Source organism: Folsomia candida, unplaced genomic scaffold (assembly GCF_002217175.1).
Source record: "Folsomia candida strain VU population unplaced genomic scaffold, ASM221717v1 Fcan01_Sc003, whole genome shotgun sequence".
Taxonomy (NCBI): domain Eukaryota; kingdom Metazoa; phylum Arthropoda; class Collembola; order Entomobryomorpha; family Isotomidae; genus Folsomia; species Folsomia candida.
Window position 1 is genome coordinate 2,926,881 of NW_019091195.1, and position 10,385 is coordinate 2,937,265.

At 35.9% G+C, this 10,385-nt stretch overlaps 4 protein-coding genes across 5 annotated transcripts; 1 reads left to right on the forward strand and 3 right to left on the reverse strand.

Moving 5' to 3' along the window:
* Nucleotides 1–42: 42 nt before the first annotated feature.
* LOC110846106 (pyrimidine-specific ribonucleoside hydrolase RihB-like) lies at nt 43–1,732 on the forward strand. 2 transcript variants are annotated; one of them, XM_035850577.1, is made up of 4 exons: nt 43–438; nt 515–835; nt 918–1,228; nt 1,329–1,411. In XM_035850577.1, exons 1-4 carry the CDS (start codon nt 174–176, stop codon nt 1,332–1,334), a joined length of 903 nt encoding a protein of 300 aa, XP_035706470.1. In that variant the 5' UTR covers nt 43–173; the 3' UTR covers nt 1,335–1,411. The 2 variants fall into 2 exon arrangements, with proteins under 2 accessions (XP_035706470.1, XP_021948430.1); XM_022092738.2 differs by having other exon boundaries at nt 918–1,732.
* On the reverse strand, nt 1,523–7,138 carry LOC110846107 (uncharacterized transmembrane protein DDB_G0289901). The gene is made up of 10 exons (XM_022092739.2): nt 6,516–7,138; nt 5,143–6,312; nt 4,417–5,075; nt 4,227–4,352; nt 3,981–4,167; nt 2,854–3,897; nt 2,589–2,780; nt 2,350–2,532; nt 2,093–2,257; nt 1,523–2,030 (listed from the first exon to the last, which is right to left on the reverse strand). The coding sequence occupies exons 3-6, from the start codon at nt 4,582–4,584 to the stop codon at nt 3,335–3,337; spliced, it is 1,044 nt and encodes a 347-aa protein (XP_021948431.2). The 5' UTR covers nt 4,585–5,075; nt 5,143–6,312; nt 6,516–7,138; the 3' UTR covers nt 1,523–2,030; nt 2,093–2,257; nt 2,350–2,532; nt 2,589–2,780; nt 2,854–3,334.
* Nucleotides 7,139–7,526: 388 nt separating this feature from the next.
* Nucleotides 7,527–8,379, reverse strand: LOC110845882 (glutamyl-tRNA(Gln) amidotransferase subunit C, mitochondrial). Its single transcript, XM_022092420.2, has 2 exons — nt 7,898–8,379; nt 7,527–7,825 (listed from the first exon to the last, which is right to left on the reverse strand). Exons 1-2 carry the CDS (start codon nt 8,275–8,277, stop codon nt 7,681–7,683), a joined length of 525 nt encoding a protein of 174 aa, XP_021948112.1. The 5' UTR covers nt 8,278–8,379; the 3' UTR covers nt 7,527–7,680.
* A 144-nt stretch (nt 8,380–8,523) lies between these two features.
* LOC110845879 (nucleolar complex protein 4 homolog) lies at nt 8,524–10,332 on the reverse strand. Its single transcript, XM_022092412.2, has 6 exons — nt 10,167–10,332; nt 9,615–10,071; nt 9,475–9,535; nt 9,267–9,377; nt 8,802–9,189; nt 8,524–8,726 (listed from the first exon to the last, which is right to left on the reverse strand). Exons 1-6 carry the CDS (start codon nt 10,185–10,187, stop codon nt 8,616–8,618), a joined length of 1,149 nt encoding a protein of 382 aa, XP_021948104.1. The 5' UTR covers nt 10,188–10,332; the 3' UTR covers nt 8,524–8,615.
* Between the last annotated feature and the right edge of the window lie 53 nt (nt 10,333–10,385).

Genomic DNA, 10,385 nt, shown 5'->3' on the forward strand with positions numbered 1-10,385 from the left:
CTACAGTATTAATTGTGATATTTAGACATTTTACAGTTGTGATCAAAGTATTTATATACAAATGAAATCTCATTGCTCGAATTCAACTCTGCAGTTAATTTAATTTATCATCGTTATTCGGCAGCTACACTTTGATAAGTCATATTTTTAGAGTAGTTAAATATTTCCTCATCATGTCTTTTTCACCTGTTCCCGTTTGGTTAGATTGTGACCCAGGTCACGACGACGCATTTGCAATTGCACTAGCAGTTAAAAGTTTGGAATTGAAGGTTTTAGGAGTTTCTATTATTCATGGAAATGACACCGTGGCGCATTGCGCATTAAACGCCAAGAGATTTATGTGGGCTTGTGGCATCCAAGGGGTTTCAGTCTTCCCTGGCGTAAGTCGTCCCCTTGTTCGAGATGCGAAATACTGTCCAGAAATTCATGGGGTTCATGGTACATGCAGAGCGATACTTATGTATTTGCAGTAGGGGGCGTAATTGTGAAATTCATTGTAATGTGATAATTTCAGGGAAAGATGGTGTTGCTGGAATGTGTGGATTCAATTTTCCAGACGAGGAAATTTTTGCCGACCAGACTAACCTGCCTTCTGTGCAGAATGGAGTTTTGAAAATGGTGGAAATTGTGTCTACGTATCCAGAAAAAGTCACAATTGTGGCTACAGGGGCGCAAACTAATTTAGCGATGGCTATCCGCTTATTTCCTACCGTCAAGGATAACATTTCAAAGATAGTTTTCATGGGGGGAGCAATTGGTCTTGGAAACACGGGCGTGGCAGCAGAATTCAACATGGAAATTGATCCTGAAGCTGCCCATGTAGTTTTCCATTCTGGTATTATTACTTTGCATAAATTTAATGACTTAAATTTTGCATGCTGTTAATGATTGTTAAATATGCATGCTTCTCATTTAAGGAATTCCACTGGTTATGGTACCGCTCGAAGTAACGCACAGCGTTCTTGTGACGCCAGAAGTTTTGGCAACGATTGCAAGAATTGACGCCTTCAGTCCGTCGTCATTTGAAGAAAAGACTTGCAATATTGGGCAGGATTTAGGAAAAAGGTTGCAAATAGAATGTGATGAAATTTATAAGCGCATTAAAGATATTAATAACAAGGAGCTGACGGATGGAGAAGAATCCAACCTAAAAATTCCAGAGTGTTCCTCAAACTTTGCAAAATGTTGTGTCGAACTTTTAACGTTCTTTCGATCTACGTATAAAAATGTATTTTCCTTTGACTCTCCCCCACTGCATGATCCATGTGCAGTGTTCTATTGTATAAATCCACAATCATTTAAAACCGTTAACGTTTTCTTGGATGTAGAATTGAGTGGGGAGAAATGCACTGGAAGGACTTTGTGCGATTTGCATGGATTGAGTAAGAAAGAACCCAACGCCACAGTTTGCTACAGTCTTGATGTGGACAAGTTTTGGGAGAAAATGTTTTCATGCCTAAAAATTAGCAATGAAAAAAGCCCTTTGAATAAGAAGTGATTATCGTTATGCGGTTTATATGTATATGTGTAGTAAGTAATATATTTTTCAAAGCCCATAAAAATGTAAATAAAAATATCACATGATGAAAATTAACAAATGAAACTCTTCTGTCGTCATATTCGTGTTGGGCGAGGAGGTAAATATGTACATATTTCATATAAAATCGAGGTATAGACTTAATGGAGATTGAGTAATATTGGTAGATCTTCTCAAATAGGAGAATAGTATAAGCACAACTCGAGAAACAGTGCTATTACATATTCATAAATCTCTTTTTGGATTTTTTAACATATCCCAACGCATAATTATTTGCGAATTAATTTTGTGAAGTTGAGTCTTCTTCGATCAAATTTTGATGACCAGTTGGATTTCGTATAATGCGCATTCTATTTTCCCTTCCTCTTCCCCTCCATTTCCAAGAAAGGTAGGCTGACATTATGACTGATAAAATTCCAATGACTTCAAACGGAAATATCACTAGCAGAAGACGATCAAGGGGAATGTCTTGTCTTACTTCAGAATAGCACCCCTATTTTCATGTCGAAATAATTAATGCACCAGTTAATAAAGGTAATTTAACCGTAAGAATACCTGAGTATGAATGAATTCAGAATCTTCAGTTGAATTGAAAAATGTGACATTATCCGAACAAAATGAAATTTTATGCTTGCAGCAGGAAATGGGGACTTGTGGGTCATAGGTTATCATGCGCACGTCCTCCCAGTCTGTGTAGTTATTTGTCCCACAACAATTTTTCTTTAATTTTGATTGAAATAGTTGAAAATCATTTCCACATCCAAAATTAGGATTGGTATAAGTATTCAAATTAGTACTTTTATTTTACATACCGATCGCTGAACATGACTCCATCCTATCCTAAATGCTGCACCCATCTCTGAATTTTCTCCATAGCGTTTTAAAGAGCTTAAGAGGCCGTAGTACAATTGTGAGTTTAGGCGTTGTTCATCGTTTTGAATGGAGTGCATTAGCACGACACCAAGCACCATCAGGTATCCCAACAAGGCAGAGTTCTGAACATACATATACGCAACTTATTGAATTTACTTCAATGTCTTTGCGACTTTACCAGAAACATAAGAAAAGCCCACTCCCGAATGGCTCCAGTGATTTGCAGCCAAAGGATTCCAAGCATGAACACACCTATGAGAATTGCTGCACGAGACGAGTTTGAAAAATCTTCCGATATAATGAACGTTCCATACTGGAAAACTGCATTGTCCACCAAAGCTCCGACGTAGATGAGAAGGATAGAACACACCTACATAATGCATAAATTGGTATTTTAAACAGAATGCATACATACAATGAAAGTTGTTAATTTCCCTTCTTACAATGAATGACAATCCTAAAACCGAGCACATTACTCTCATCCACGTTTGGATAGTTTCACTCCAAGCCATTCTTGATCGCAAATTAAAATCCAATTAATTAAAATAGTTTACATTAACTTCAATAAAATTCAACTTGTCTTAGAAATTATGATTTATTGTAAAGCCAAACATTTTATATTTCTTGTTGATACACCTTGAAAAGTACAATCGTACAATAGTTAAAATCAGTCGTGACAGTGTGTTTTGACCACTGCAGAAAATGAAGCACTGGAGAACTTACATATGTATATTTACACCTTATCAGTAACTCCTCAGTCAATATAGATTACCAGTGTTTACCCTTCAGTTCAGTCAGATTCAGAAATAGTCATTAAACAAATAAGGACGTATTTACGTATACACGAAAGGGTTTCATATTTATTCTAACATTTTCATGCTTTTGGTTGAAAAGTAACTTGTTACAATTTAGGTAGTAATATAATTATGATTCTTGGTCTTCTTCCCAATTTCCATTTCCCAACCAATCATTCCCCCAAGAACAGTTGTCGTTGTGACCACAATTAGTTCCGCCATCATTATTGTTACCATTTCCCCACCAGTTTGTCGAGTTCTGATGATTGTTGCCATTTGTTGATCCATTATTATTATTATTTCCACCAGAACCGGATCCCCACCAGGTCCAGCCGTCATCATCCATCCCATTATTGTCATTGTTTGTGGAATTGTGGTGAGACCCACCCCAACTTCCAGAGGAGCTGTTGTCGCCATCGTTGCCTCCACTTCCACCCATACCACCGTTATTTGTGTCATTGTTCCCCCCACCGTTCGACGCCCCACCATTTCCCATCCCTGAACTCCCTCCTCCACTTGACTTACAAGACGACACACATGCAGAATCAGGCTTTGCTACATTGTTCGCAAAATTCCCTAAATAATTTCCAGGAGGATCGAAATTGGCAACTACAACAAACCCGTATTGAGCCATTTTTGCAATACCAAGTCCAATTCTGAGAGATCCCTTCCAAACAAGTTGTGTAAAGTGGCCTATAAAACAAATAAGCAGTATTCGATTAGCGAAATGTGTAGGATTTTTTGTGGTCTAGTTTTCCTTGCTTTCATAGCCTTACCACATGACATTGAATTACTGTTGCTTCCATAGTTGTAATTTCCATTACATTCAAAGTACCACATGTCAACGGCGTCGGACGGACGTGGTCCGGCATACAAATTTTCGCCGTACTTTGACTGTGAGTGTTGGAGACTTCCTGATGCTCCCAACTGTTGGGCGTAACCATCAGTTTGGCTCGATTCAATCTGTAAAAAATACTCCTAAATTAGACATCGACCAAAATAAATATACTGATTGCATGTACCTGCGCATCTCGTGTCAACGCAGGGGCAGAATGACAGGCTCGGTAACAGTTGATGTGGGTCACCATTTCATCTTTTGTGGAATCGTCATTAGCTTTGTGTGAAAATGAATGTGATGTGACAATAATCTGTTTTAATAATGAGAGTAGTTGAAAAATGTATGTACTATTATTATGTTTGAACATTAAATACCTGGATGATCGTAGAATTTAAATCGTTACTTATTGATTTAGTCATGGTGTGCGTAGGAATAAAAATTACTGCAATCCAAGATACTAAACTGATTCCTGATACAAATAAGTATGGGTTTGCACAAATTCGTAATTGCGAAATACTCGGTGTTCTTCGTTTTGTACTCATTTTGTGTGATGTTCTTACAGGATCCTTTAGAGTCTGCTAGTGAAAATATGTAAAAGTTCTACCCAAAAAGTGCTAAATTTCCCGTTTCATGAGCTTCTTAAATAATCCGTTATTTACGTATTTATTGCCTTAATTTACAGTTTCGGCAAGTACCCTTATTATAGTACTCATATTATATTCAACTCTCTTGCATATGTACATAAGCATTTATTTCGTCAAAATATGGCACGCCTTATAAATTATATATTATACATGAGCGCAATTGTATATCTAACATACTCGTACCGAACTTATTTTGTCATTAAATTTTAAATTTCCCAAATTTCCGTGAGATGGGGACCCCGGTCGCATGTTGAAATGTTGACCTTTGCAATCTCGATGCTCATAAACGGTCATGCAACTGTTGTGGGTGTTTACAGAAGATGCCTTGTCGTTGAAATGATGTGGAACATTTACACAGTCGCCGGGAGAGATTATGGGATGAGATTCGCCTAAGTCATAAATATGTAACAATTAGTGAATTATATCAAATGCCAATAATTTGTATAAGAAATGTACCTTGCAGATATTCATGCTCGTAGAGAGTAATATAGTTTCCGTCGACTAATACTCCGAGAAATAGTACCCATACGATAGGAATAACTCGTATAACGTTAGTACTGATATTATTATTGCGTCCCATTATTGAAATAATTTCAAAGTAGGTATTTTATTAGTTGGTCTGTTTCCTGCTGGTCTCAATTCCTGGTCTATACTCTTTCTCTCCCATTAAGTGAATAAATGTTCAATTTAACATTATGCATGCGGATTACTAATATAAGTAAAATTCAGGACCTTGATATTTACCAAGAAATTGAGGAGTGTTTTTTCTCAGTAGATTTCGATTTCTATGATTTCATAAATATCTGTACTTTATTTGATTACCTCAAAACTTAACCTAGTCTAAACACAACAACACGTAATTCATGACATTCTTCAATGGGACGAATCCTTGTTGAACGATCTATTTATAACTGCCTAATTTTGCGGTCATTCAAGTTTGTGGTTTCGGGAATTTCAGTAACAACATTGAGTTGAGATGAATATAAATATGTAGCTCAGCTATGAATTCGAAGTAAAAAACCAAGTAAGTGACGTCAATTAGATATCAGGAAATATTTTTATTTCATTTTACATAAAAGTTAAATCTTTGTGCATAATAATACTGACAGAACGATGTCTCATTTATATGTACCCATAAGTAACATGTCGAGTTTTCCTCGTAATTATTTTACCTCGAATTTTCTAAACGTAATACGACTTGTCTATTATTCAAACTAAAAATAATGGAAGATCAATTGCGCATAGTTTATTATTTAGCTAAATGAATTATACTTTGATATAACACTATCCAACGATTCCCTTTAGATGATGAGATGAAGTTATGATCGTGCAGTTTTAGCCAACAGAGCGGACTGCCTTCATATTTAGTATTAAGTATTTTTAATTGTCTCATTCTTTTTGACCTCGGCGTTTTTGTCCAATTTTGTGTCAAGTGGCTTCTCCTGTTGTTGTTTCACATCGTCGTCCTCGTCTTCTTGTATGTACCTGTTCCACAAAGCTTGGAAAATCTCTGGCTTGCTAATACGAACGTAATTCAATGCATCAGCTATTTTGGATTCTTGAATTATCGTGCATTTTGGACATTTTTTGTCGAGAAGGATGAATGGAAGTCTAGGTGCCAGCCATCTGTGTGGGAGGTAAATTGAATTTTACATGTAAATTATAGAGAAAGATACAACTTAATAATGTTCCATTATATATGAATTTGATGAGGGCCAATGACCATATATCAATAAAATTATTCATTCACATATGTAAATCATTAGTCGGAAATATTTAGAAATGCTAAATGCTAAATGAATTTGTAATCTCAATTCTGTATAACTCACCGTCCCACGGGATCACAAAAAGTGTCGTTGTTTAACAAGCACTTCAATTGAAACTTTAGCACATGGTCCTTCTTCACGAAGGAGTCGATATCGATAACGTCAAGTTCGGGTTGAAGTCTTATGAAAAATTTTCTCACAGTATTTTCCCTAATTTTTGATGCTGCATAAGACACGGGGCAAAGTGTCATGCAAATAATTATAAAGTGAATTCTCGAAGCCGACATTATTGTGGACCATATGTATGTATAAGTAAGTACAAAAGGAGTCTTGTAAACAAAAATTCTATCACTTTATCCTATCTATCTGAAGGTTATCAAGAAAATGCTGGAAGATTGAGGCATATTTTCCTATTTATGCGAATTAGTGAAATCCCAAATTACTACATGCATGCATACATAATCGGTACCTATAAACAAGTGTAAATTTGTTGAGTAATTATTAATGTAATATGTACATTGCATACAATTTTTTGTCTCATGTACAGCAATGCGTTCACAAACTTCTTGCAAAGAATTACACACATTGGAAAGAAATGTAAAAAGTTGATACAATGACGACAACAAGGACTTTTTGATATGCAGAAGTCAAAAGTAAACCTGTTCCTCCTGTGGTTTTAAGACAAATTAGACACTGCCATTGTTCTATCATTCTTAACTCATTGTAAATTACAATTTGTAATAAACATGCATGTTTGAACTTCAAACTTAAATCTTTGGTCTTTTGAGGTCGGCGTTTATATATTATAATTTTATCATATGATCAATTTCATACGTATTTACTAGCAGTTTTTTTTAGTAGTTTGTACCTTACAACCTGCAAGTATTATCACTGGAATTCCCACCACATTATTATTCCCACGGTAAATCTACTCCAGTAACAAAATTCTTGTTTGTCTTTTATTTGCAGTGAAAACAAAACGGCGTCTGAATATTTTGAGTACAAGTCTTGTACTACAAGAGCATCAAAACAATCATGAGGGGTTTCCAAATTGCACAGCACCAAAATTGCTGATAATATTTAATTGGAGAGTTTATTTATTGTATTCTAGTAATCAATAACAAATAAAGTAGGACGACACTTCATATAATATTCTATATACACGAATTAATGCGTTATTCTGGTAGACTAGAGGAAGGACAAGTTCTTTTAGAATATACATTATCAGTTATTTATTGTTTTTCAATAAAGTCGAGTCTAATGGTATATTTCCAGGGGGTGCGACAAAGTAATCTTCCTCGGTAATGGATGCATTGGCCAATACGTCTTGTCGATTTGTAGGTTCAACGTTATCCTCTCTCAGATACAGACTTCTAGAAAAACGACCAAAACATTTTAACCTATGACCTGAAATTCTTGATATGAACGGTGTCTGTCTGACTTACTCATTCTCTAATACCGAAGTCAGGGGCTCAACCCCCGTGGTGTCAACTTCAAATAGGGTGTTGGCGAACTGTAGAGCTTCTTCCAGCCGTCGTAGGGCCTCTTCGTTGTCGAAATGTACGAGACTAGTGCGTTCCAAATGCTCTACTAAATCCTCGGTCAATTTTGTCTCGTCACCGCTATCATCTTGGAAGGAGGGCTTACTTTTGTTGACTGAAGTGGTGGGGCTGGTCTCCACTGCGAGTGATTGCGACGAGCCGGCGTGTCGTGAAGAGAAATTTAATTGTGAACATGAAACTTTGTGGACAACGCGACATGAAATTGGCAAATTTAGTGAAAGTTTTCGAGTTAACAACTTGCTCAAACTAGTAAAACTATACATTATTTTATTATTATCTATTCATGCACATGGATAAATTTCTGCAGTTTATTTTTTTGCAAAATTCACATTGAACTTGTTTTGCACCACTGATGTTTTGATACAAACTGACTGCCGGGTCGGGATTAAATCCTCACATCTCTTGAGACAGTTACGTAATAATGCGGATGATGTATGTTTTATATGTATGTATGTATGTTTTATATATTGAGGATCATAATAAAAAGTCCAATTTTGAAGTATAAATAACATGTTCCAGTGTGTAGTAGTGTTTTTATTTTTGTCATGATATAAAGAAATAGTATAAACGAAACTGCAAAGACAATATCATGGAATAACTTCTAAAACCCCATAAAAATGCGTTTTTCATCTTCGTCAAGAGGTGTAACTTTTAACTGATGCGTTGGGATAACATCCAGAGAAGCTGACGCTGCTTTCTCTTTTTCAGCAACCTATGTAATTTAAATGAACACACAAGTTATTATTACAGTCAATCAAGTTGCGAATTAATCAAATTAATTTCTTACATCTTCATACGTCTGAGATAGAGTTTCGTCTAAATCTTTCTGGACTTTTGGAAGAGTTTTTGAAATGAATCGTGCCGATAAGGAGATTGTGGGCAAGATGTGATGTTGCAGCGTTTTAATCTCCCAAAGACAGCTATCCATTGCCTTGGATTTTATTGGATCAACTTCGTCCTCATCAAAGGGATCCCCTTCCAATTCAAGTGAACCGTCCTCTTTTTTGTTGGTGGTGTCCAGTGGCTTTTTGTTAACTAGCGTTCTTAACCCAGGATGCTCAATTATTAAATTGGTTATAAAATCGCACATCATAGGAATCGCTGGTGCAGGAGCATGTAGGCTGAGTCTGGCCATCTTTTTCGCGAATGCTGCTACCAAATATTCTGGCAAATGCCTACCCAAAAGAAATATAATATATACTATAGTGTAAAAACAAAAATGCGCATAAGTGAATATTAAACTGATTCTTACGTCGAGGTTAAGAAATCTCGAGAATACGCAAAAAATCTTGATCGGTACTTTGAATGAAGCATTTCTTGGGTGAACATTGAATACAGCTTATTGTAGAAGTCTGGAACATCACTATAATCAAATTCAGAAATGCATTAATATAAAATTACAAGCATGTGTATATGTCTATTCAAAACGAAAATGAATATTTTGTTAGGTCAATACTTACAAATTGTATTTTTGCATCAGAAGAAAAATCCCATGCAGTGAGATAAGACCAACTGGCCCACCTACGAAATAAACGAATCTCATTTATAAAATACCAACCTAATTTTCATTGTGCAATATGAGAGATCTTATTCTTGATACCCATTTTAAATGACTCCAACAAGAAATGGCTCATATGCAGCGGCTTCGTCAAGTGAATCATTATCCTGTCTGGTATTAAAATTACAACTTCTTTATGAACGGAGGGGGTCATTTTCCATTTCATAACTTCAGTCCAGAGCTCACTGAAGCGCTTCTTGAACTCTGCATAGTTATCTTCTAATGTGGCATCTGCACCTGGGTCCTTTTCGTTGAGGAATTTATCCAGAGAAAAATTTTCTTTGGATACTAAACATCCCACGACTCGCAACGTATTCTTCATCCATGTTTCTGATAACTCGGTTTTTTTGCTTCCTTTCTCTTTAAGCAAAGTCGTTATATCTTTGACCAGGTTGAGCCGGATATCTGTATATTTACTAAGGGCCTTCAGTCTTGTGAGAGTTTCTGATGAAATAGGTTTCGAAGGCTTTTCTGTATTTTCTAAGGATATTTTCAGCTTCTGGAAAAACAATTTTCGGTTGGATTTTCATTTTAAGTTTAAAAAACATTGGAATATTGAAAATTGAGCAAAAGATTGCAATCTTATTTTATTACCTCCAAAAACCGGTCCGTCATCTTGAGTGACTTGTTGCACAACCAGCTTTTTGGAACTACAGAAATTTATATATAGAAAATACAGAAATTTATCGTATCAAATTGGTACTATACAAATTTGAAAACTTTTTACTATACGTAGCGAGCGATTGATAGAAATGATGGAATCATGTGCGATAGTGCATGCAGATTTGACTTTGGCCGTGTGCTGGGGTAGTC

Bases quoted from the DNA above. Each gene is read 5' to 3' on its own strand.
- LOC110846106 (XM_022092738.2), top strand. From the start codon at position 174: ATGTCTTTTTCACCTGTTCCCGTTTGGTTAGATTGTGACCCAGGTCAC. The intron at 439-514 runs GTACATGCAGAG...TGATAATTTCAG, and splicing joins AGAAATTCATGGGGTTCATG to GGAAAGATGGTGTTGCTGGA. The intron at 836-917 runs GTATTATTACTT...TTCTCATTTAAG, and splicing joins CCATGTAGTTTTCCATTCTG to GAATTCCACTGGTTATGGTA.
- LOC110846107 (XM_022092739.2), bottom strand. From the start codon at position 4,584: ATGAGTACAAAACGAAGAACACCGAGTATTTCGCAATTACGAATTTGT. The intron at 4,353-4,416 runs GTATTTAATGTT...TTATTAAAACAG, and splicing joins TAAATTCTACGATCATCCAG to ATTATTGTCACATCACATTC. The intron at 4,168-4,226 runs GTACATGCAATC...TATTTTTTACAG, and splicing joins CGTTGACACGAGATGCGCAG to ATTGAATCGAGCCAAACTGA.
- LOC110845882 (XM_022092420.2), bottom strand. From the start codon at position 8,277: ATGTATAGTTTTACTAGTTTGAGCAAGTTGTTAACTCGAAAACTTTCA. The intron at 7,826-7,897 runs GTAAGTCAGACA...TCGTTTTTCTAG, and splicing joins ACTTCGGTATTAGAGAATGA to AAGTCTGTATCTGAGAGAGG.
- LOC110845879 (XM_022092412.2), bottom strand. From the start codon at position 10,187: ATGACGGACCGGTTTTTGGAG. The intron at 9,378-9,474 runs GTAAGTATTGAC...ATTTGATTATAG, and splicing joins CTGATGCAAAAATACAATTT to TGATGTTCCAGACTTCTACA. The intron at 8,727-8,801 runs GTAAGAAATTAA...TAAATTACATAG, and splicing joins TATCTCAGACGTATGAAGAT to GTTGCTGAAAAAGAGAAAGC.